Source organism: Malurus melanocephalus, unplaced genomic scaffold (assembly GCF_030028575.1).
Source record: "Malurus melanocephalus ecotype Western Australia unplaced genomic scaffold, MMel_1.1 scaffold_139, whole genome shotgun sequence".
NCBI classification, from domain to species: Eukaryota; Metazoa; Chordata; class Aves; order Passeriformes; family Maluridae; genus Malurus; species Malurus melanocephalus.
The window spans coordinates 332,127-357,460 of record NW_026623371.1 but is presented as its reverse complement, the minus strand read 5'-3'; the positions used below and the strand labels follow the sequence as shown (position 1 = coordinate 357,460).

The 25,334-nt window shown below is 41.9% G+C and overlaps 1 protein-coding gene across 2 annotated transcripts in view; it reads left to right on the top strand.

The window, feature by feature from the left end:
* GRB10 (growth factor receptor bound protein 10) overlaps positions 1-25,334 on the top strand; it is a 141,392-nt gene that overhangs the window by 38,474 nt on the left and 77,584 nt on the right. For both annotated transcript variants that reach the window (XM_057371053.1, XM_057371054.1), the window contains exon 3: positions 21,860-21,953. In XM_057371053.1, coding sequence (XP_057227036.1) covers positions 21,860-21,953 — 94 coding nt within the window. The remainder of the gene's footprint in view (positions 1-21,859; positions 21,954-25,334) is intronic.

Below are 25,334 nucleotides of genomic sequence, written 5' to 3'. Positions count from 1 at the left end.
TTTTTTTTTTTTTTTTTTTTTTTGGGTGTGGCTTGCTTAGATTGGGCAGAGAAGAGAGGATTCCTGTTTTAGTGAACGGGGAGAAAAAAAAAAACCATTTTGTTTTGATTAAACCTCTAATTTAATTAGAGAATTACCTTGATGGATGCAATAATCCTCACCCTTTTGGCATCCAGGTACCTTCTATATGACTCAATCTTACCTCTGCCACTTTGGAACCGAACAGTCTTATTTAGTGTTAATATAGGTATACATGATGCTGTCCATATTCATGTGTGTAAAATGTCTTCTGTCCTAAAAAACCTGCATGAGAAACATTCAGCTGCAAAATTTGTCTCCCAAATGGGCTTGGAAAGGGCTGTTGAAACCCRTGCTTTAGCCCTCATTGTTTGCCTGACACTGAAAATCTTTATTCGCTTGGCTGTTGACAATTGTTTATCAATTCTGTGGAGATCTTTCCTGCCAATTGTGGTAAGAAAGAGGCCAGGCCAAAATGATTCTGGTCACTCCCTGCCTCAGCTGAGCAGGGGGGAGAAAATKATAATAAAAGGCTTATGGGATGAGATAAAGGCAGGAAAAATCATTCACCGGGTACCATGTCAAGGAAAACAAACTTGATTGGGGGAAATTAGTTTAATTTACTACCAATCAAATCAGAGTARGGTAATAAGAAATAAAGCTAGATCTTAAAAACACTTTCCCTCCACAGTGTCCTTCCCAGGTTCAGCTTCACTCCCAATTTGCTCTCYTTCCTCCCTGCAGTAATGCAGGGAGCTGGGGAATGGGGATTGCAGTCAGTTCATCACACGCTGTCTCTGACAATCCTCCCTCCTCAGGGGSAGGACTCCTCACACACTTCCCTTGCTCCAGAATGGGGCCCTTCTCAGAGGGACAAATCTCCATGAACTTCTCCAGTGTGGGTCCTTCCCACATGAGCATAGGTCCCTTCCATGGGGTGCAGTCCTTCAGGAGCAGGCTGCTCTGTCTATGTAGGGTTACAAGGCAGGAACAGGGCAAGAAAACTTGCTTCAGTGTGAGTTCTTCTCCCTGTGGATGCACAGGCCCTGCCAGGAACCTGCTCCAGCATGGGCTTCCCACAGTGTCACAGCCTCATTTGTGCATCCACATGCTCTTGTATAGGGCCCTGGATGGGCTGTAGGAGARTCTCTATGGGACTCTGTGGGCTGCAGGGGTGCAGCTGCTTCACCATGGTCTGCACCAGGGGCTGCAGGGGAATCTCATCTCCGGTGCCTGGAGCACCTCCTGCCTCCTTCTGCACYGACCTCRGTGTCTGCAGAGCTGTTTTTCTCACATATTCCCACTCCTCTCTTMATCTGCTATTTGTTGTGGTTTSGGAATGGTACTCCCTGATTTAGTTCTTCCACTAAGGAGTTTCCACACCACACTATTGGCGGGATTGTGCTGTGGACTGCCCCCTTGCAGCACCACTCCTTTGGGTGGCTAGAGGGGAGAATTGGAGGCACAAAAAGCAAAGATAACAGGTTAAGATGGGAAGAATTTACTGAAAACAACCATGAGATAAGAAAAGGAATGGTAACAGCCACAATATTGACAACAAAGATGTTTCTTAGAGAGTGATTTCACATGCAAAATATCACTGAACCTGACCAGTACCAGGCTTGCTCATCAGAAAGGAATCCCTTCTCCTCAGAATCCACTTTTTTCCATCCTTGACAATGAGATGAGGTGGTATAGAGTAACCTCCCTATCCTAGCCATGCAATTCCCAGCTACTGCAGAGATAAGCCCTGTCTTAGTCAGAACCAGGACACAATTAAACAGAGGGTTTGTTTTTTTTCCTCACAGAAGCCACCCCTGTCCCCTCCTCATGCTACCAAAGCTTTCTCACACAAACCCAGTACCATCATTCTTAAGATTCAAAATAAACTGTGGCTTAATTTACTCTTATTGGGCTTAAATGTAGAAGTATTCTGCTTGCATAAAATTAGTCCCAGAGTTTGGGGTTTTCATGCTAAGAGGACAATATTATGGAAGGACCCGAGTGCGCAAGCCGGCTCTCAAAGTCCTTGGGCATAGCTGAGTGAAAAAACACCAGATGCATTGTTGCATTGCATCATTCTTCTACATATTGCATAAAGAAAAGCTGAAATGTTGCTACTGCCAATGCAGAAAGTAATCAGATTTGTGAAATATGGTGTCAGTCAACAGATCTTTTATTGACGATACTCTTGTTTTAACAGTTTACATGTATGTGGTGTAGAGGGTTGACGGACTGGAGCAGACATAAAGTACAAAGCAGCGCGAACATTAGTGAATGTTTTTACAAGACATGTTGCCTCCAATATGAAGTTATGAAATCTGTCTCCCTGAGTACAGGCTGGAAATGTTTTTTACAGATAGAGTTGATGCTGCTTGTTAGTGTTCATTGAAGACCAACTGAAGTTAGATTTCTAGCCTCTATTTTTCTTGGAAAGAAAACTGTTTCAAAAATAGTTCCCAAACCAGATGTTTTCATTAACATTGAAATAAAAGTGTGGTGCTTACCTCTTAAAGAGGCCATTAGAAGTATACTTGCCATCACTATGGTATATCATCAGATTATTTTACATAAAGCAAAATAACATCAAAGAAATTTTTATCTTGCATTATGCTTATATACAATTGATTATGGTTTTCCTTCTTACAGGAAATACTCTATTTTTTTTTCTTTTTTTGCTGTACCAGTTTGCCTTTCTGCATTTCCAGTTGAAACAAATAGGTACCTTAGTGCTTGCACTTCTGTAAATTAGCACACAAATGCAGAAGTTGGTTGGCAAAACATTAAGTAATTTTTTGAAGGTGAATGCTAGAAACCAGGGTGAACCAAGAAACTTCAAGTGGCTCAATCCAGATTTTTCACTTGTATGAACTTTCTCAACCCATCAAAAACAGGATGCAAAGGACTCTAGCAGTCAGTTATACTGTTTGCTGCTTGCATTACTACTAATACTGGTCAGGAAACAACATAGATGTTGCAAATCCAGTGAGGAAATAAATAATTTTTCATCTTCCTGTTAATGATTTCATGCATAAACACTGGACTGAACCTGTCATTAAATGCAAGCAGACTGCKGATTCAGCTCTACTTTTCATACACGTTTAGACCTACGGTTTGCTACTTTTATAYTTGAGAGGAGGTCGAGGGGGTATCTTAGGAATATATATAAATACCTGAAACATTGCAAAGAGAATGGAGTCAGGCTCTTTCCCTGGTGACAAGAGGCAATGGACACAATATGAAACACAGGAGTTTCTCTTTAAATGTTGGCCAACACTCTTTTGCTGTGAGGATGGCCGAGCATTGGCAGAGGTGCCTAGGAGTGGTGGTGAAATCTCCATCCTTGGAGATAGTCCAAAGCCATCCAGGCATGGGCTCAGGCACCTGGCTGTAGGTGGCCCTGAGCAGGGGATTGGACCAGGTGACATCGAGAGGTCTCTTCCAACCCCAGCAATTTAGTGATATCAGAAATCTGTGAARATCAGAAGCAGTGGGTCTCTTGAGGTCCTGACTTCTATGCAACTTTTGAGATGACTGAAAAAATCCTCACGTCAATAAGAAGACTATTTTCTGGTCTTCTTTCACAAAACTTCATGAGAACATTCTGAWGCAATGGTAACAATCAGTTTAGCAGACTATAGCACCCAACAAAATCCTGTATATTTTTTAATGGGCTGGATCTTTTCCAAATGAGTAAATATTTAACAAGCTGTTTACCAACTGGTTATTTTGGAGAATTACCAGTATGAGCTTTTTTTGTGTTAGTAACAGCTCTAATTTGACAGAAGAGAGTTGATGTACCAGTTCTAAGACAGCTTCACATTTCAAATGTCTGCATAAATATAAGAGGGTAGAAACCTGAAATACAAAGGAATTGAAGCATTTTTTTAATTGCTTTTGTTACAGCCAACTGGAATTATGTTAGTGATAGTTTGGGGGGTAGAGGGTGTTTTTAATGAACATTCCTCCTACAGCTGTTTTGTGCTCTACATATGAGTAAATAGTAACCAGTGGAGCAGATTATTTTGTTTTTTAAGAGGGAGATAATATTGCTGTGTATTTGGAGCTGTCACTTTTCAAGAMAGCACTGTGGCTTGGATAATTCTTAGTATTGTTGTCCATGCCAGTTGGCTCAGAGRGGTCTTTTCTATCCTTGGAAAACACCAATGATATAATGTTGCCTTATATTTAAGTATTTCCAAGAAATATATCTAGATACAGTCCTCATGTAAAGTTATGCCCAGTACATTTTCTTGTCTTACRTAGTCTAAAGAGAATCTGTTTGATCAAAGGAAGGACAATATTTCATAAGCACTTACTTAGTTGATTATTTTATTATGTTAAAAAAGGAGGGAGGAAAAAACTACTCCAAACTACCACCCCAAATCTTGTAATTCTACAAGAAGATGTTTGTTTGATCAACTCTTGAGAGGAGAATTTTCCTGTTTCTAAAAACAAAGTGTGGGTGCAGTTTCCAAACTTTATTGTTTATGTGATGCCTCATGGCAGAGATCTTTTTGCTCCTGCACTTGCAGACTTTCTACTCCAAATGTAGCAGCTGAGCCCTGAGCTGAAGCTGCTGATTCAAAGAACAATGGAGAGCCTGAGCTCACCATGGCCTTGGTGTGGTGAAGGTGCCATTTATATCAGGTCCACCTAGCATTAGCTATGACTGACAACAGTCTTTACCTTCTTCTTTTGCATCCCCTAAGAATTTTTCATTCAGTTCCTAATATAATGCAATCTGAAATAGTCTTTAAAAAAGTTATTCCTAGGTTCCCACAAAACCCTGCAGCTTTTCAAGGTGTATCTTTCATTCCTGGTGTTACAGGTATGTTCCATTTGTGGAGAGGTGGGATGGAAAGTGYTGCACAAAGCAAGGACTTTGTTCTTGTGTGGTTGACTTTGCTATTTCAGGATGGAATTTTACCAAATTGATCAGCTTTCAGGAATCCTTAATGAATAAAGGGCCAGATTATTGGTATTAGTGGCCTTTTATGCTAGATAGTATTGATATTTTAATCTGAGGCATTAAGATACAATGTTTTTATTTCTGGWTTTGAAAGAACAGTGAGCAATCAAAGGTAGAACACAAATGCCCAGCAAAGCTCTCAGGCTGAACTGCTATTTTAGGATAGCTTTGGCCTGCATRCTGGTACAACCAGTGTGCATATTTGAAATTCTAGCCTCTACAATGAAAAGACAAGCCCTCGGAAACAGCCAGTGGTTCTGGAGCATGCTGGTCCTTTGCAAGCTGAATGTTAAACAATGACTTAAGACTCTACTACACACTGGCTGTAGCTCTTGATGTCTTACACACTGGCTCCAATTTTTGACATAATTTTGGCAAGTTGGGGAACCTGGCAATCCTTCATGCTAGAGGCCTTAGCTCTAATAAAGTGCTTTAGTTATTAGCACAAGTAAATAGTTGTCCATTTGTGCTTCATTAATGCATATTAGTCATAYGGTAAATACTGTCATGCTGGCAGGTTCCCCAGAATAGTGAATACTTCTGCACAGTTCAGGAGGGGGTTTCTGACAAAGTGGTGTTGGCATCTTTCTTGGAGAAGATCTTGAAGCTATTAGTGTAGGAGAGTGACAGGCTGTTATTTCACATGAGTTTTGTAGAATTGATACTTCGGTGGAGGCAAAGAGGTATTTTTGATGAGTTTTATGCTGTTGCAGTAGATTCTTCTTGAGTCTGCAGTTGACTTTTCTACAGCCTTCAGCCAWATTGAGGCAAATTGCTTTGGGCTGTGGGAAGTTCAAATGAGGGAGGTGCCTGCTCTTCTAATGAAAGTAGATGTTTCAGAAATCCCATATGATTGCCCAGTATTGTAAAATTGTAACTGTATATTTGAAAAACCTAGTATGTGCAGCTAAATGAAGAAATCAGAAGGCAGCACAATGAACCATGATCTATGTGTTTTGGTTTCTTGAGAGACAAGACCCTTAGTACRAATGTTATAAAATTGCAGACCGAAATGTCAGGTATGACTTGTTCTTTGGAACAGCCAGCATAGATTTACCAGTTGCTTTTCTTCATGATTTGACTTTCTGCCAGTGACTTCCAGGAGGAATTGCACCATACTCTTGCCACCTTGTCAGGGCTGACCAGGTTCTGGTTCTTCACATTGMCATCCTCACCTGTTTTGAAGAAGCATGTGTTTTCTGCCTCTGCAGTTACCAGGATCATCCTCTGATTAGTGACTTACTCTTTTGAAGATAAGAGGGAGTAGCCTCCCAGTGGCTAGCTTCTGTAGCACCTTCTAATGCATCTGTCTGCTCCCAGTTAGCTTGTCTGATCCATAACTTTCCTTTGCTGTGAGTAATGGTTCACTCCTCCAGCTGCTGACACTGTGTCAAAGAACTGGGACACAGCAGGATAAACTTTACCATGAAAAACTGAGGCAAAACAATCATCGGTCTTTTGTGTCCTTAGCTGCTGGCTCCTGTGCACAGCTGAGAACTGACTAGACTGATACTAGCCTCCTTTTGTCCTTACTTGCCTATATAACAATTTGTTGTTTTTCCTTAGCATGCTTTGCTTGCTCCAGCTGTCCTGCATATGCACAGTCTCCATATTTTCTCTGTATGACCTCTTCCTGCTTCAACCTTCTTTGCGTTTCAGCATTTGAGCTGAGGCAGGAGTTGCCTGTCTATTCAGCTGGCTTTCTGCCATTCCCCTGTGACTTTCTGCATGCCACAATGGACCATTTTTGAGGTTTGAGGAGGCTGCTCTGCAAGATCAGATTGTTGCCCTGGGCACTTTGGTTCTTCAGAGAAGTCTGCCCTGGGAACTTCGCACGCAGATGCTTGAACATGGCCAAAATCTGCTTTCCCACAGTCCAGGACTGTAATTCTGCTGGTAGTCTTGCTCTCTTTGCTTACTCATTACCGTCATCTCTGCATCATCTCCACTGCCRTCAACCTCTTCCTCCCAAACTGGCTCTTCTTTGTCCACCAGTTGGCTTTTCCAGCTTGCTGGTCAARCAGGAAAATGCTTCCCCAGTTGGTTCACTGATGATTTGTGATGTGAAGCTATCTTCAACCCACTCCAGAAATCTTTGTAGTGTCTAGTGCTGCTTGCAGCTGGAATGGCACTGTTTGCTTGTGAGTAGGTCAGAAACGTGGTTTAGCTGATTTGTGTCCTGTTTCTCCCCATCCCATGCACCTGGCTGCAAAAACGGATTCGTTTGGTTTGAGTAATGCTGGTATTCTGAACGTCTATCTTCTTAGAAATGGTGTGTGCCTCTTTTGGGAAGAAGTACCGAGGTGGAAAATGAGGAACTTGGCAATGTGACCGAAGCAAAGAAGGACCTAGGGGTGCTAGCCAATAGTTCAGGTGTTTCTGTCCCAGCACTGTCCTTTGTGGCTCCCCAGGCMGGCTGTTGGTACTCAGTCTTCTATTGTGGCAAACCTTCTCTGATGTTTACTCTCTCTCACAAGGCTACATCCAGGCAGACTGTCTCCCATTCTGCCTTCTCTGAGGACCTRCTGCCAGCCCTGTCTCCCCAGAACTGCCCTTGGAGCAGTGTAGGRAAGCTCCCCCTTGCTCAGTGACTTCTGAGCTTCCAGCCCTGATCTGGCTGATGCTGCTGTCCTTTATGACTGCCCTTGGCTCCAGGTCATTTTGGGGAGGCACTAGGAGAGTCCTGGGCAGATGTTCCCCATTTCTCTCCACTGTGGGCCCGTGGTTGAAGAGATGCCCTCTGTATTCCTGGAGAGCTGGGAGGCAGTGCAAGGGACCAAGGGCTGACAAAAGCCTGCAAATGCAGCAGCTGTTCTATGGACTATGAAGAGTTCATGCCTAGCCTGGCAAGGCTAACWTCTCCCTTTCCTGCCTTTGGATTTTCTGTCTCTTCCGCCTCTCTGGCAGAAACCCGACCTGTGAGGATTTCCTGGGGTGGTTATGTTTAGGCTGATGGAGAGTAGTGCCTGGGGGAGTTTGGGAGAAGATGTTCTGGCCCTCCTGGAAGGAGATCATGGGCTCTTTCTGGAAGACATCTTTGCAATGATGATGTCAGGAGACAGTTAATTGTGTTTGTGGATAGTCCACTTCCACGGGCCTTCTTTCCTAATCACCCTCTGTGGGCTCTGGGTCTCCTGGCAGGTGGTTGAGTGAAGCCCTTTTATCCTGCACAATCCTTCTGTGTGCTCGGTGTGCTGTTCTCCCTCTGCATATTCTCCTTCTTCTTAAAGCTCTTTCTCAGGCTTGTTTTTCTGAGCCACACCGCCATGATCTCTTGTCATGACCTCTTGGAAAGATTTCTGCAGAAGGTAGCTGCAGGATCATATGTAATGTACGTGTTACATACATGCATAAATAATCCATTTATTAAAGCAACTTGCCATGTTTACTCAGCCACACATGCACACTCAAGTTAGGTGAACTTTTTTTTTCCKTTTTGAATTCAGGGCAGACTCAAGGAATTTTACAACCCAGATATAAATGTCAGTATTTGAGGTAGTCATCTTAGGTGTTTTGTAGCTGGAAGCATTTGTAGAGCCTGTTTTCTAAGATGGATGTGAACTAAGACTTCAGAGGGCAGGTTTCTCTGCTTCTGACCATATAGAGGTATAAGGCAATGTGTTGCAAATTTGATGGAAAAAATTCCTTCCTATATGTTTGCTGGTGAAATTGCTGCACGAAATACATTTTTTTTTTTGCCATGATGTGAACAAAGGGCTAACTAAAGTGTGCTAAAGATGCCTGGAAAAGGCATCTCTTGTGATCTTGTTTTTTCTGAGTCCTTTATGTCCTCAGAATTATGACAAGCTGCTGGCTGTTGAGCATGAACTGCCTGTATGGTTAAGTCACAAACCATAACTGCTATGCTGGATGAGAGCAAGTTGGAAAAATAATTTTCTGACAGCATATCTTTTAGAGTATGACTTGCCCTGAAGATTAAAATAAACCCAAACCCACAAGACCAGAAACTTCTTATCTATCAACTGTCCCAGTAACATCCTCTGAAACAGGGGTATTGACACAATAACATGTATTACTATGATGTAAGATTACACACATGCTGTCGAACTGTGGTGTGCTAATGAGCTTCTAGTTAATCTGTCACAGTTAATTTTCTTGTTTTAGCTAATAAGTAGTCTTCTGTTCATCTGTATCCAGAAGGTGGCCCATTCCTCTCACCCACAGCTTGCTTCTGAAGCCTAGTTCAAAGTTTTTCCTCTTCTCCTCCTCTTCCTATGATTCCTTTCTTCTTCTTCTTCTTTTTTTTTTTTTTTTTTTTTTTTTTTTTTTTTTTTTTTTTTTTTTTTTTTTTTTTTTTTTTTTTTTAATCTCAGCAGGAATCTTTTCCACTACCTTTATTTCATAGACCTGCATTTTTGGGTTAGAAAGAACAGCTCTGAACTAGAGGAAGCAGTACAATAAATAGTGATTGTTCAGTAAAAGGTACCACCCTGAATTAATCACCATTGAGCAGAAGTGTGGTAGCTGCTCATGTGCAAGCTGCCAGCCCCTTGAACTGCAAGGTAAACAAGTTACTTGCCCTCTCTAGTCTTCAGCAGTGGTTTCACAGAAGAGGAAGAAAAGCCACTTCAATACCGACTGAACAGCAGTTCATCCGATTGCATCCCATCTTTTCTTGGAGCAAACTGTAGAAACCCATTTGCAGAAATGTTCCTGTGGTTGATATCTGTAGTGTTTCAGTGTTGCTAAAGCCAGCATGATCAAACATTACACACGTTAATTTATTACAATTGGTGTTTCTTGAACTTTTCTTCTGAGCTYTGCTGTCTCTGTTCAAATTTCTCCTTGTCTGGAGACCCTTTACCTGGGCAGGTCTTGTTTTGAGGTGGTTTGCTTGTTTTGTTTCATGTGCTGCCTTGGCAAAGTTTGGCACACCAGACCTTCCTCCAGTAGCGTACTGGTAGTTGTGAAACCCTTTTGATCTAGGCTTTAATGTAGCTTCCACACTCCTTTGTGTGGAGKTAAAGCAGCTGCTGCTAACCATGTTGAAGCACCTCACTGTACGTTCTGACGTGCTGTGGATAACTTCCTTGGATGTGTCCAGTAGGTGTTAAAAGAAGTGGGGAGGAACTGTATAAAATAAGCGGTCGCTTGACATAGTTACACTGTGAGCAACTTTAAAACAGAACAAAACAAAAAGAAAACCTTCCAAACATCAAGAGGTGATTGACATGCTTGCTTTTAGTGTGCCAGCTTCTGCAAAAGCTGAAGATTTATACTTTGTATTATGTTTTCCTGGGATAACGTGTAATTTTACATGTAATTTGTTGCTATTTAAATGCAAATTGCTGGTCTTTTGTAAATTTTGTTCCTTCAGAGAATGTTAAGTCAATAAAGATTTCCTGATAAAGTCATCTTAATGCAGGATAACTGGTAGAGCTACTTGCAATTAACTCCCTTTTCTCAAAGAAAGTAAAACATGGCAGCTGTTACCTTGAGATGGATAGATACAAAAATATATTTTAATTAATATTGGAACAARTGTAACAATTAAGCATATTTCATATGGTTCCTAGATTTTTGAAAATTAGAGATAGGTAAGCTATGCAGAGCACTAAGTTCTCTCACACTTTGAGGTGCTTGGATTTTACTACAGTGAAACCTAGTTACTTCTTTTTCTAAGGAAAACGAAGATTAATAAAATCAGAATCATTTAGGTTGGGAAAGACCTTTAAGATCATTGAGTTCAACTTTTGAGCAATCGCCATCATGCCAACTAGACCATGGCATTAGGTGCCATATCCAGGCATTTCTTTAACGCCTCCAGGGATGGTGATTCCATCACCTTCTTGGGCAGTTTGTCTCAGTGTTTGACAACCCYTTCCATGAAGAAATTCTTCCTGATATCTGACCTGAACCTCATCTGGTGCAGTTTGAGGTTGTGTCCTTGCATTCTRTCGCTGTTTGCTTGGGAGAAGGGGCTGAGCCCAGCTGACTGCACTCTCCTGTCAGGCAGTTGTCAAGAGTGGTAAGGTACCCCTGAGCCTCCTTTTCTCCAGGCTAAACACCCCCAGCTCCCTCAGCTACTCCTCTTAGGACTCATTCTCTGGACTTGCTCCAGCACCTCAATGTCCTTCTYGTAATGAGGAGCCCAGAGCTGGACACAGAGGCTCAAGGTGTGACTTCTCCAGTGCTGAGAACAGGGTGACGATCACTGCCCTGGTACTGCTGGCCTGTTTTTGATACACACCAGGATGATGTCATCAGCCTTCTTGGCCACCTGSACATGTACTGGCTCATGTTCAGTTGCTGTTGACCAGCGCCTCCAGGTTCTTTTTCACTGGGCAACTTTCTAGCCACTCTTCCCCAGCATGAAGCRTTGTATGGAGTTAGTGTAACCCAAGTACAGGAGCTGGCACTTGGAATTGTTAAACCTTGTATAACTGGCCCATTGATCCAGATCCCCCTGGAGAGCCTTCCTACCCTCCAGCAGATCAACCCTCCCACTCACCTTAGTTGCCCATGAACTTCCTGAGGGTGCACTTCATACCCTCATCTACATCATCAGTAAAGCTACTGAAGCCAATATTGAGCCCTGCAAGTTTCTTTCATTTGCAGAAATGGGAATAAGAAAGTGATRTGAAATAGTCAGGATTGTTCCTGTCCTTAGTCTTCCCTTAATTTTTGTTTTCTTTCCAGCTGTTATGAATTGACAATTTCTATGCAGGTATTTCTTGTAATGCAGGCTGCAGCATCAAATGTATTAACAATTTTGTCCAATCATTGTGTGCTAACAGTTGGGGGTGGAAACTTTATGAAGTCAAATAGAGCATTACTGTGAGGATTTTTTTTTTAACAGGAAAACGGTTTTAAACATCAYTGTGAAAGTTGCAGTTATGTATGTGACTTGCATAAAGCTGCATAGGTTAAATGAGATTCATACCTGATTCAGAAAAGAAATGAAGTCATTTAGGCRTCTTGTTCTGTTGGTAATGATGTGGGATTTGGTTTATTTTTTTTCTATTCTGAAATCTTGCAGAATAACCTGTTACTGCAATGTAAGCCATACAAAATAATGGRTTTTTTAAGTACGAATGTGTTGCAGAATGTTTCTAGACTCCCAACATTTTTTTGCATAAATTACATTACTGATTTGCTCAGAGTGTAACCCTGACATTCGGCTAGGAGAGAGCCCAGCAGTCTGTTCAATACAAGATTTGATGTTAGGTTATCAATTATGAATAAATATTGTGCCTTAGACAGGTGTCTGTGATTTCTGTGGGGTTTTAGTAGGGTATAGAAGTAGTCAACTGAAGTGTATAAACATTTGCCCCATATCTGAGATTTAAAAATATCTTTGTTTTTTTATAAGGCTTGCTGTTTTGGAGATGTGTAAGGAGTTTGTTCTGTATCTAATTGAGAGCAAGTCACCTGAATTACAAATGCCCTTGTCTGAGGTAGGCAGTGAGTTCTGGGACAGATGGCACCATGTAACTGGTGAATGGTTCTCTGTCTGAGCAGCAAGCCGTGTGGTCCAGGTAATTAGGATCATAGGTTTGATCAGATGGGACAGGCAGTTCTAGACCTAGTTAACTATGTATGTTGTGCCAATGATCACTGTTGGGAAGCAGGGAAGGGGTATTAAGCACACCCTGAATGTGTGTGCACCCKAATTGAGCAAATTGGCTCCAAAGTAGAGGGATGAGGTCCATGTTGTTAATAGTTGAAACAAGGAAGGATAGCAAAGTAGTCTTGCATGAGCTTGTTCAACATGACACTTGAAATTGGTCAGATTTTCAGTTTGAAGACCTGAAGAGCAATTTCATTAGCTGGTGAGAGTTACGTTGCTCGCTGATATCTAGTAATGGTCTGTGTGGGCACAGTGGCTCCTGCCCCACAGGAAGTCTGTCATTTTATCACTACTGACAAAGTCTGTGAAGAACCATCCTTATTTGTTGGCCTATGCAGATTCTCAATTTGAACATCACAAAGAGAAAAGGGGGATAGCACTATTGCCTGCAAGGAGCAGACCCACATTCAGACGGTATAAATTCCTTTGTGCTTCRTGCTGCTTCCATTCCTTTGTTTAGAGTTCCATCTGTCTTGATTTCTATGGCTTCCTAGCTACAAGCTTATATACAATTAAACATAATTTAGGTTATCTGGCTGTGGTTGCCACTTCCCAAAGCGTAGAGATTGAATATAAATTCCTGAAGAGAATGCGCTTGTTTGGAAATTGTGGTTCCTTCAACCCAGGTGTCGTCATCCCTTCTCTCCTCCCTCTCCTGGCCTGAGACACACAAATGTGTTGCTGCAGTGCCAGATTCAGAGTCCATCAGCTCATCCTTTCAAGCACTGAGCCTTCCAAGGTTAATTTAGGGCATCATTAGCCTGTTCTGGGACAGACTGTCCAAGGCATTTTGTGGAACATTGCCTGTCCATGTGGTAGAAGGATGCTGTCAAAGCCTGACTCCCAAAGCCAGTGTTCTTGGAAGCAGCTGGCCAGCAGTGCTGCTGTACCAAAGCTGTAGTAGATTTGATGCCAAGTAGAACAGATGAGCTACCTTGTATTTCATAGGTCTGAGCATAGGGATCCCAGTGTGTTGGAAAGGATCAAATATCCTGTACATTCTTTCTGTGTTACAGCTTCCTCCCAAAGAATATATGGAGTTTGGTTTTCTTTTTGTTTTTTGTTTTGTTTTTTTTTTTAATACAAGCTAAAAAGAAATGTTTCTGAGGATGCTTTTTCACATTGGACAGGTGTATTAGCAAGCGTGTGACATGCTGAAATTTTCCATTGCACCAGGGTACAAATRTTCATTCCCATTATGTTTCTCTTTGTCCTTCTGATGAAGGAATATAGTCTGACTTTGCACTTCAGAAACTTGGACAAAACATGGAAAGTGACTGTGGTAAGGATTCTTGAGCAGGCTAAAGGTTTTATGAGCAACACATTGTTGTGGGTTGCATAACTCCCTTAGATTATGTGAGCACCATCCAGTGTAGTAGTTAACATGTATGCACTTGTGCTTTTGGCTCAATTTAAATAGTGCAGTCTGTTAAGTGTCAGTTCTTYGATACAAGATCTTACTGAAAAGCCTCTTTAAAAAGAAGAGGAATATGACATRCTGCTTTAGTTCATACTTTCTTATGGCACCAAAACTCAATTTTTAAATGTAATTGCAGTTGATAAGTACAGTTGTCTCTAACAAAACCCATATTTTTCTGGGACTTTATTGGTTGAGTCAGTATTGACCAAAATCAAAGAGGTTAGAACATGCAGCAAAGGATGTAGCTYTGAGCATGCAGCTTTGTTAGTGGTAGTCCCTTGCCAGTGAGAGTGATTTGCTTTGAAGGTAAGGCTACAATTGAGTACAAGCTAMAGATACATTATCAGGTTCTCTGTGTGCCAGCAGAAGAAGCAAAATTTCCATGTAAGCATGTGACTTTTCTACTGTGAAGAATTTCCTAATATAAAATTTATTTATTCAGTGGTGTTTTGTTATAAAWGAAAAGGAACCTAGTTTGGTTAAAAAAAAAGAAATAAAAGGTTTCTTTATCAGTAAGTAAATGCTTCATTTTTGTAAGTACTTTATAGGTGAAGACACCACTGAGGAGTGATTGCTTTCCCTGAAAACGTTGTGCAATTGTTTCTTTTCTGTATTTCAAGACTTTATTTTAGCTGTAAACTATGTAAACTGTCTCTAACAGCCACTGTGGTTTTAGTCTCATTAAAAATAGAACAAAGCTTTTAGCATTTCTAAGCCTGTCAGTTGGATTCCCTCCTTGCTAGCTGATTAAAAGACAGCAACCATGATGTATTGAATTTTCTTCTACCATAATAAATGGCAGTCTGGTCCAAAAAGTGCACACTGTGGAATATACTATCCATTTTCTCTGTGCAGAGTATAAGCAGACAGCTCAATTCTTGCAGAAGTGATTAGTTCCTACTAAGAGAGGACTGCATCTAGTGAGAGAGTTTTTGCCAAAATTTGGGATCAGGAGTATTGAAAACCCTGTTAATGCCAGTTTTGCAAAGATCAGCCTAGAGAAGCTGGATCTGTAATGTTAGCCTGTATGCATGCTGTAAAAGTRCATTGCTGGAGCTGTCAGCTAACATCGTTTGCTCACTCCTACCTTCCTGGAGAAAAGCCTTTAAGGAGTAAACTGCTGCTACCAGGTACTGTTGGAGGTTGCTAGTTGTGGTCCAGCTCTCGCTAGACTACATTAGTTAATTAATTAATTATTTTACTGCATGCCAAAGAGACTCTTGGAGTGGGGGCAGGGGTGACAGAAGAAGCTGGCTGGTAGGTGATGGTGGTTTTTGGTTTGCCCTGATAGCAGTTGCAATGCAGGTAGTGATAAGGCACATAACCAGGCTCCTATAAATAAACCTGAAGCACCTTCAGCAAAATAACTTCCTGGCTCAGCTATAGCAGTGAATTCTAGGAAGAAACACTTCACTGACTCAKGGCATGCACACTGGGCTTTCAGAGTGCACAGCAGGGTCCAAACCCCCAATTTTTTTCAGACTTGAAGGATTTCTGATCAGTGGGTTGCTAAAGCCCAGATGGGGTTGGGAGAGAAGTTCCTCCCAAGGTCAGACTGACAAGCCTTTCTGCCTTCCCCTGTATCATGGGATGTAATATAATTCCTGTGATTCATTTAACAAATTCTCTGCCACTGCAGAGASGTGGACCACGGACGCAGGTCTGTCCTGTCTGTCAGCCTTATTTTCCTTCTGTCTTTGCTAATTCCTGGTCTATTGTAGCTATACATTGCATGATGGGCTGGTAAGTCTGCTGAGCGTGGTAGGAATGAGTGGATCACAGCAGGTCTGTGTGCCTTGCCAAGTTATCGCATGTTTCCAGTGATTTGTGCCCCTGAGGATCGGAGGTGCTGTGGTGTGTTGGGAGGAATGTGCTGCTGCCTTTGCTGCTCCTGTAATCCTGAGCTGGCTTGTTTGTTCTTGGTCTCTAGGCTTATTGCTCCCAGTCTTGACAGCCAGTACTGTAAAATCAGGATTCCTGCAGTTAGTGGCTTTGCTACTTCAGGAGAGAGAGCCCAACTTTTGACAAAGCTAAGTGGCTTTATTTTAAGCCCTTGTTTGTACAAGCTTCTCTTAGCAATGGGAATGCTAAAATTCTAGGTTMACAGTTACTCTGTTGACTTACTGAGCCTTTCACTTGGCTCTTACCTAGTCAAATGACTATAGTTAAGAGGCAGGAAACCAGGTTACAGGTCTTTAATTATGTAACGTGTGGGTTGTCTGAGAATGCACTTAAAAGTTTTTTGCCTAGTGTGCAAAGCCCATGTTTTCTTTATTTGTATGACATGTTAAGCACTCTGGCAGAAAACAGTAGAACATACACACTTTGTTTGAGTAAACTTGAAATCGTTTGCRAAGCAGTGGCTTTGGACAAACCCCAGAGCCTTGCACTTCCCTCGGGACTCTTACTTGGGACACATTTGCTCAAACTCTGGGGTGTCAGCTTGCTGAAAATACACTGTACTAAACAGCTGTCTGATAGGGGACTGTGCCGCTGTATTTTTAAGAAAGGAGTGTCACATGAATTACTAATTGATCTGGACTGTGGAGTTTGGATTAGAACTTGAACATTGGTCTGGATCTGTCAGTTGGATTTATTYTTGTAATAGCCTGTGTGTTTACCTTCACAGGGCTAAGAGTAAAATTGAGTGAGCAGAAACTCTGGATGGCTGTGGATACCAGTAAGCTATAGCGGAGTTTACTGAGATGAATAGCTGGCTACTTGGCACTTAGCATAATCGAGTCTATTATCCTCCTTGCACATTGGATGCTTCAAGTAAACCAAAGCTGCAAAATCATGGTATAAAGCCTCAGCACGGCTTAAAAAGCAGTGCAGGAAGTTACTTTACATAAATGCAAACAGTCTTTTGTTTGGGAAGTGAAGAATCTTATGAAGCAGTCCTCAGAATAAATGCTGTCTAATCTGTTCAGTGCCTGAGGAAACTCCAGGGGCATGTTAAGAATGACAGTACTGGGTCAGATAAAGAAACGTTTGTCTATCTTTGTGTCCCTCGTGGAAGAGCAAYAAGTTGCAGATACAAAGAGAGAGTGTAATTTCTCTAAATATCCCCTTTCTGCTCCCGAAGCCTGGAGCTGTGTCCACTTTTTCCCGGCTCTTGGTGTTCACCTCTTCAGTGAATTTTTGTAATTGCTTTTTTTTTCTGGGAACCACTTACACTTGAGCACTCTGCAATCGCTTCCTTGGTCTGTGCTGACATAAGGTTTCTTCATTTTTCTTTGCACAAGTTTCCCGAGCAGAGTAAAGCTGTGGTGGTTCAAATAATGACTTTTAATTTTCTCTTTACTCTCAGCTAGTTTGCAGACCGTACCTTGGTGTGATGAAGGAGCACTGCCAGGCTGGCAGGGAGCTCCTGTTTGGCAGGAGTGCCCTCTCTGCAAACTGAGGCATATCTTCCTTGATAGTCTCCTAAACTGCGGTGAGACCCGTCAGCACGTCTGACTTTACTTTCTGTTGGGCTGGACGGTGTACAAACATCAGAAGCATGTCATGATCTTAATTTGTTGCTGTGGGGCTGCTGGCATGAGTACGCGTGACTCTTGCTCAATTGAACCTTTTGTTCAGGGGCACGGCAGTGTGGGTTTGCAGACAGCAACAGTAAAGCCAAAAACAGGGACTGTCGTCTTGGTGGTCTGGACATCTTCAGTCTGGCCGTGCTCCCGGGAGCTTCCGAGAAGCTGWGCTGCCACTTGTAGCCTTTCTTCATCTCGTAAACTTCCAGCGGCTGCTCAAATTAGCAGAAGCTGAAGCCTTCAGGAACAGGGGATTTCCAGCCCTCTCCAGAAAGCTGCTCTGTCTCYGCTAATGCTAGACCCCTCTCTTTGMAAAGAATGAGGGAGAAGGGAAGTRTARRTGATACTTCRYTATTTGTGCTTTCAAATCTGCCTCCTCCCTTCTCTAAGCACTATTTACTTGTAAGATTACCCTGAATGACTGACTGAAYAACCTTTGCTGAAAAAACTGGGATGAGAGAAGCAGCAGTAGAGTAGTACCAACACACCGGTCTATCTCATAATGCTGTSTCATACTGATAAATACTCTCCTGAGCTAAACTGCAGGTGGAAAAAGTGGCACTTGGAGCCAGAGAGGKGATTAAAGAGCAGGTGTGCAGACAGCAGAGCTGCTGTAGTATACGTCTGGCTGACTCTCTGATTAAAAGATGAGATTTAATGTTTTCTTAGATAATTGAAATGCTTATTGTGCTAGCACAAACAGCAGCAAACATTCTATGTCATAGTTGAAGGAGTGCAACTTGAAAGRCTTGGTTATAGATTGAAAAATAAATCTAGATTGTCCTGGTTACTGATACGTAGAGATAACGCTGTCTATGAGTGGACTTTGGCTCTTGAGGCAACACAGGCACGTCGCATTTTGTGTCGTGCAACATAGGTTTGCAACAGGACACCCTAATCTGACCTGTAATGATGGTATGTTTGGCTTTATGAAATGCTAATGCTTTAAAGGACCCTGCCTCAGGTGCTTCCAGCGCTCTTGGTAGTCACTCGATTAAATCATCCTTGGTTGCAGATGCTGACTGACAGAGAAAAGAGCACATGCAAACAAGCCAGCGAGGGCTAATGCTCAGCCAGCTTCTAAAAATACTACAATAGCTGGATGGTACAGTAAGTTAAGTAACATGCTTTAATTTCATATTGAGAGCATTTATTGGAAGAGGAGGGAGAGCTGGGGATTAAACCATGAAGCAAACAAATGACTGTACTTGGAGCCGCTTTCAGCAGCAGCAGGAGGGACGGTGCCGGAGCAGAGCAGGTGCCCACCTTGCTGAGGGCCGGGGCYCGGCAACAAGGCTGCTGGCACGGAKMAATTATATAACTTCATTTCCTGCCCCCCTCCCCTTTGTRCTTTTACCTTGTTCCAGTGTGTGATCTCCCCTGCAGCTGGCCGGGCGCCAGCGTTTGTCTGCGCACAGGGGACACAAACAGATTCTGGAGGGTCATGTGAAACTCCCCCTGGCTCTTTAAACCTCACCGCCCTTGCCTTTTCCCCTCCGCTGCCCGCATTGCTCGCACAGGTGTGGCTTTGTTTATGCACGGCCCGTCGCTTTGCTTTAGCACCTGGGCTGTGCTGGCCCGCCGTGTCCGGAGGAAACCTTTGCCTCCCTGCTTTGCTCAAGCTGCAGGAGAACTCTCTGGATCTTGTGGGCAGGCATTTGCACGGAACCAAACAGGCAGGGGCRTCAGTCTCACGAGGGCAGCAGCAGCAGCCATTAGTCACTGCAACCTCTGCTTCTGAAAACTTTGATCTGCCTTTGCCATGGCTTTGGCTTAACTTTGTGAGTAAGGCCTGTGGTTCTCAGCATCTTCTGGTGCAGATCTAAGGTGATTCCAGAGAGGGTGTATCCTATTCCTGTAAATTTTTGGCAATTGCTAGTTTAAAAACAAAAAGAAAAGTCTGGTTTAATTGAAGAGTTACGGGCCTTGAGCCAGGTGAAAGCTGAAATAAGGTCTCTCAGTTAAGTGTGTGTTACTGCTGTAGGAAACCCAAATGTGAAATGATGCATCTTGGCCCCATTTCATCTCTGTTACTACATAGTACTTGCCTTCCTTTCGTATGTTGGGGCAGCTGAAAACACATTTAGGTGTGTGTCAAATAGTTTATAACTGGTTTTCATGTTCCAGCTTTTGTTTCTCTTGGGATGACCTGTTGCTCTTCTCAGCCAAGAGGCAGCATGTTGCTGCCTCTATTGGAATGCACATTGGGACTTTTTCCTGCAAGGTAGAACTAATGCTGCTTAACTTCATCTGTGGGGTTTTAGTTCCCCCATAAAAATTTGTCATGTTGAATTGCATGGAGGAAAACACACAGAGAAAAGCTCTGCACCAGACAAACATGTTCTGCTGAGTTCTCCATGCCTGCAATGCTTGCCTCTTAGCCTTTGTATTGAGAGCAGTCTGCTTCAGTTTTAAGTTTTGACTGAAACTTTTCCTAGATAAGCGTCTCCTCCCCACTGTTGCCCTGGGCACCTTGGAAAAATTTCAGCTGAGCTTTCTGGGGAGCAGACTCATAATTTTGTACGTCCTTTCTCAGTTGCCTTCTTGTCTTGCAAGTCCCAAATTTCCTGCGTGAAATTTAAAATGGAGATTACACGGGCCAGGTCAGTGATGGCTGTGTGGTGTCCTAGAGRAAATGTGATAAATCCAGTGAGAATGACTAGCGTTCCAGAAGCACTAATAACAATGTTAGGATGCAATGCCCTGTGGTTGCAAGGATTAGATGAAAACAGGAGCTCGTGAGTTGCTTGTTCCTGGTAAGTGTTCAGTTAGCTCCAGTGAAAGCGCGAACAAATACTGCTGTGTTTCAAGAAAGTAAGAACAAAGATGCTGGTGCTGACAGAAGGTCTGATGTGGTTTGGGGGTTTTTTTTTGGATTCCTGAGAAGCAAAAACAAAAACTCATGAGATAAGCAAGATGTGTCGCGTGAAACATCAGCCAGTGTTGTGAAAATCAGTGCAAAGAATGTAAAGAGCTGTAAGGGGACATAGCCAGTATGGAGGCAGAAGTCTGAGTGATCCCAGTTGTATCTGGCATAGATAGATGGATGCCTTTTGTATCTTATCATACAGTGTTTACTCATAAAAACCTTCCTTAGTCATACCACTGCTGTCAGTTTCTGTCTTATAGATGCCTGTGGGCTCCTAAACTGATCCCTGATGGTGATGACAATTGAGAGCAGTGCTCGAGTACTTGAATCAAAGCTCAAGCGTTTGCTGAGACAGTCTCTGTGATGAAGCGATAATTTATTTCATATACTGTATGACTATAGCCAAACACAGTCCTAGTCCTCAAACACTGCATATATTCTGTAAGTGCTGGACTGAGGGCTCACGGTTGTGCGTGGTTGAATTACCGCTCACTGTGTGCACGTTACTGCTCTGCCTTAATTACCATGTCATTTGCCGTGAAGGTGGTTCCTATGTTCTGACATAAAAGCAGGTCCTGCCATTGTGTGTTTATCCCACACTTTGGGCACAGTGGGATCATGTACAGAGTCACGTATGTCACTGCAACAGTTTATGCTTGGTAACGCATCAATGCAGTCAACTTCATGCACTTTCCATACCCACCCTTAGCTGGTATAATCAAAGGTATGCCAGTTTTGTAAAACCATGTATCTGATCTAAATCTCCTTCTCATACTTCTAAAATGTGACTTATCTTGCTTCTCCTATTTTCTTGTTTATATTTCAATTTTCCTGCTTTCTCCTAGTTGTCTTCTTTGGCAAGATCTGTGAGAAACGGTGGTAATTTAGACTTAGCCAAATTCAGTTTGTGTTGAAACTTCGTGAAACTTGATCTTGTGAGAGTTCCAATATGAAAAAAACAACAGGTTGGCATCCAGAGCCATGGATGTTTATCTAAACTGAACTTCTGATTTCTCTTGAGGTTTAGTAGTTCACTACTGAATCTGTTTCAGTCCAGTTAATTAGTTACAAAGCCCTAAGACACAGACTTGGAATTAAAGAAAACAAAGCCCCAAGCCTCTGCRTAATTTGATTCAAGAAGAAACTTTTGTGAGACTAGGAAAGCATTTGCATCACTGTTTCTCAGTTTGAAGCGCAAACTGGTGTACAGATGAGCCAACAGGCACAGTCATTGATTCTGGATCCATGCCACACGTATTAATGTGACAGCCTAGTGTCCCCCTGTGATCTGCTCCCCCACCTTCTCTGACATTGGTTTCTCCTTTCAGAGGCATGGCAGGGTTTTTTTGTTTTGTGTTGGTGGTTTGACTCTGTGTAATGTAGCTTGCAGGGAGTACAAAATGTCTGTTTTTGATAAGACATTCTTCTTTTGATAAGACATTCCTCTTCTTGTTTTTAGGACAATGTAGATCAGACTTCAGCTCATGGTCGGCGGGATCTGGTGGAACCAGGTTTCCAAGAGCCATCTAACCGCATCTCCCTGAGCCACCAAGGTAAGGAGCAGTGCATGGGAATCCARGCTTCTCGGGGGAATTCTGGCATGGTTTTGCATCCCTGTTGCAATTTCTCCTTCTCATTGGGGGAAAATAGGAATGTTGTGGATGGTYGGAGAAGGAGAACTGAAGAAATCAGTTTTTGTCACGCTTGTCCTTTGATCAGTGAGTGAAGATGACAAAGGACTTGWATGGATCTCAAACCTTGTAGCCCAAGATGGGATTACTAGCCTGGGTGGCAGGGATGTTCTTCGATTTGGAGGGTGGGAAGGAGGGRAGTACTGACACTGAATTTAGCATTTGTAATGTTAAGGTTGCATTTTAAAAAAAATCTTTGCCATAAGAAGGGGGTCTGGCTTAATGTCTGCAGTTGGAGAAGACAAAAAAAGGGCATGTTTATTCCCTTTCCATGACAGAAATCAGCTCTTTTGGAAAAAAGCTAACCCTGAATTAGACTAGTTGTAATGCTGGTGTAATAGTTTAGCTTCTGTTAGTCAACACAACCATGCATAAAAAGCTAAAACAAATCTTAAAACCCTAGTCTTCACTGATTTCTGTTTGTTCAGAGATGTAAAAGACAATAGATATTATTCTTACAGAGACTGTTCAGCTCAGCTTAATTTTGTTAGGTTTGAAATTATTGATMATAGTGTTCTCTTAAGCAGTGAACCCTCTTACCCTCAGGGTTTCTGATGGTTTGATTTGAAACCAAGTTTATGGTCATCTTCACATGTTGTTTCATCAGTGCAACAACTAATAATAATGCAGACAGAACAAGACTATTGAAACAAAAAWATTACAAGCACATTACTTAAAATATTTGCCAAACATGACGTGCTTAACTTCTCCTTTAAAAATCCAGCTTTTTTAATTTGTCAAGGGCAGCAAGGCTTGAATTTCATGACTTGTGGATTATCAAGACTATTAAAGTTTCACAAACAAGTCCCAGAGTGTAATGAGGATTGTATTTTAACTTGCTCCCCCTTTCCATGCTCCAAGTCTTCTGGTGTTTTTAAAGCTTTGCTGTCAATTGAAAATAGAAGGCAACAGGTTGTAATGTAATGTAGTCTAAAACTTGCAGTCTCAGAGGCAGTGTGTTGTGGCATTTGCATGCATAAAACACATTTTTAAGTGCAGTTTTTCATTTGTTTTAGAATTAATAATGTTTGTTACATTATTTTCACCTATCTTAGGATGTGCAAATCATGGAACAGATCTATACATGTGACTTCTGAAGCTATTTGTAAACATCCCCCTCTAATCAAGGGATTTTTTTTTGGGAAAACAGGGAAACATGCCTTGTGTGGTCCAGGTTCATTTTTTACAGTGCACGTGGCTGCTGCTTTTGAAGTCTGAACATTTATAGAAGAARTAGGTAATACTGTGTTTTGATGGCAAAAGGCCAGCTTTGCAGCCTGACATTTTCCTTTTCAGATCCTTCTTCTATCAATATTGTTGTACTGCAAAAGGATCCATACAGTGTCACCTGACATGTGGCTCTTTCTCAGCCCCTTAGAGACAAATGACTGTATGTGATGGTCCAAATTAATTTAGGAAACAGCTGTCTTTAAAGAAAATGGTTTGCATGGAGGGTACTGGCAGTTCAGTGCCTGTTTTTCAAGCAAGACTCAGTTAAGTTTTTCTCCAGTACTTTTTGAAGTAGAGATCACTTAGGCATCAAGCACAATTTGTTGGGGCTTTTCTTCTATGTCAGCTGACTGACAGCAATCAAATCCACTATTTCTCAAATCTAATTTTCTTGCTGAGGTAAATACATGGTACAGTATTAATCTTGAGGCTGTTGTTAGCAGTATGGATTAAAAACAGAAACCTAAATGCCCAAAGGTGACCTTTAATGCTGAGCTGGGTTGTAGGGCCTCTGCCTTTTTTCAGTGTTGGAGGGAAGCAAGGTACATTGCGGGCTTGATACCTCCTGCTTTGGGACCCTCTTGGAAATGGAAGTGGCCTGATGTTACATCATGTCTTGTGTGTTTGTTCTGTCCAAGTAGAAATATCTGCACTCTTTTCATAGCATATGAAATATTCTTGTCCAAGAACTTGAAAGTACAAATATTTTTAGAGCTGGCATATATTCTAGAATTCCAGATTAGAAAAATACAACGCAAAGAGCTTCAGCTCAGGGAGTTGCAACTTGTTTTGAACAGCTGCCATGCAGTGATATTAGTCACATAATAAGTAGGAAGATTTGATTATTAACATGAAATGGATTTTTACATTCTGTGGTCACTGTTTTCTTTGTTTTTTCTTACTCTCACACTAAACTTTGTTATSCATTACTTTCTATTAAAGCCTTGCTGGCACTGACACTGGTTTAAAACTCAAAAGAGTAAACCTGTATCCAAAAGCAACTTACAGAACCACTGCAAATCAATCTGTTTGGTGGTATGCCTTGATTAGGTTGATGATTATGCAACAGGTTACGGCAAGTTTTGCTTCCAGTTATATGCAACATTGCTTGCTGACTTAAGCATATACGTATTAGGAGGCCTAAAGCTTCTGGGATTGGCATGAGCAGAAATTGTGGATGGGTTAGAATTGGCTGAAGTAATTCCTGTGTTCAATGTTCTCTGCCTTTTTAGCGAATAATGCATTAAGCACTGCAGCTGAACTTTGAGCAGCCGTAGTTGTTACGGTATTTTATGTGTGCAGTTGCAATTCACACCTGACCACATTGCTCTGTGAGCGCAGCAGATTTGCCAGTTTCTGTTGAACATTAACTTGTGGTCCTTTACTTTTCACTGGGAGAGCTTTCAGTACAAGCACCTGCAATTCTCAACCAAGACTGCTTTCCACAGCCTATAAAAATTGTGATTAGCTTCTTCCCAGGCATCTGAATCCCTKTAACACAAACTGGAAAAAGAGCATTCAAGTGGAGACTGAGATAGCCCTGCCAACTGTCCTTGCATGAATAAGCCCTTTCTTGTGAAGGGTATTTCAAGTACATGTTTCCTGCTGAATCACTGTTTTTGCACAAGCAGATGCTTTATAACTCTTCAGCTTCTTCTTTCAAAAGAGTATCTTGTAAAGATTGGGGAGCAGAAGATTCTTCTGTAAAGTGAGGAGTCTGTGGAATAGGGAGGTTTCATGTGAAGCTAATGTGCAAAATTGAGTGCAGATGGAATAGTATTTTTTCCTAGAAGTAGTTTCATAACTGCTTGTGTGTAGGTATGCTAATAAACTTGCTTGCTTTAACAGTTAAGTGTTTTTATATCTTAAGCCATTATTTAGTACTCACTTTTCAGTGATTCTGCTAATTGGGCAAGTTTTGTAAAGGTACTAAATGCAAAGATGGGAAGTTTTTCCTATATTCCCCATAAGCTACTTCATAAATCAAATGTAATAGAAAAGAACAAGCTGTCT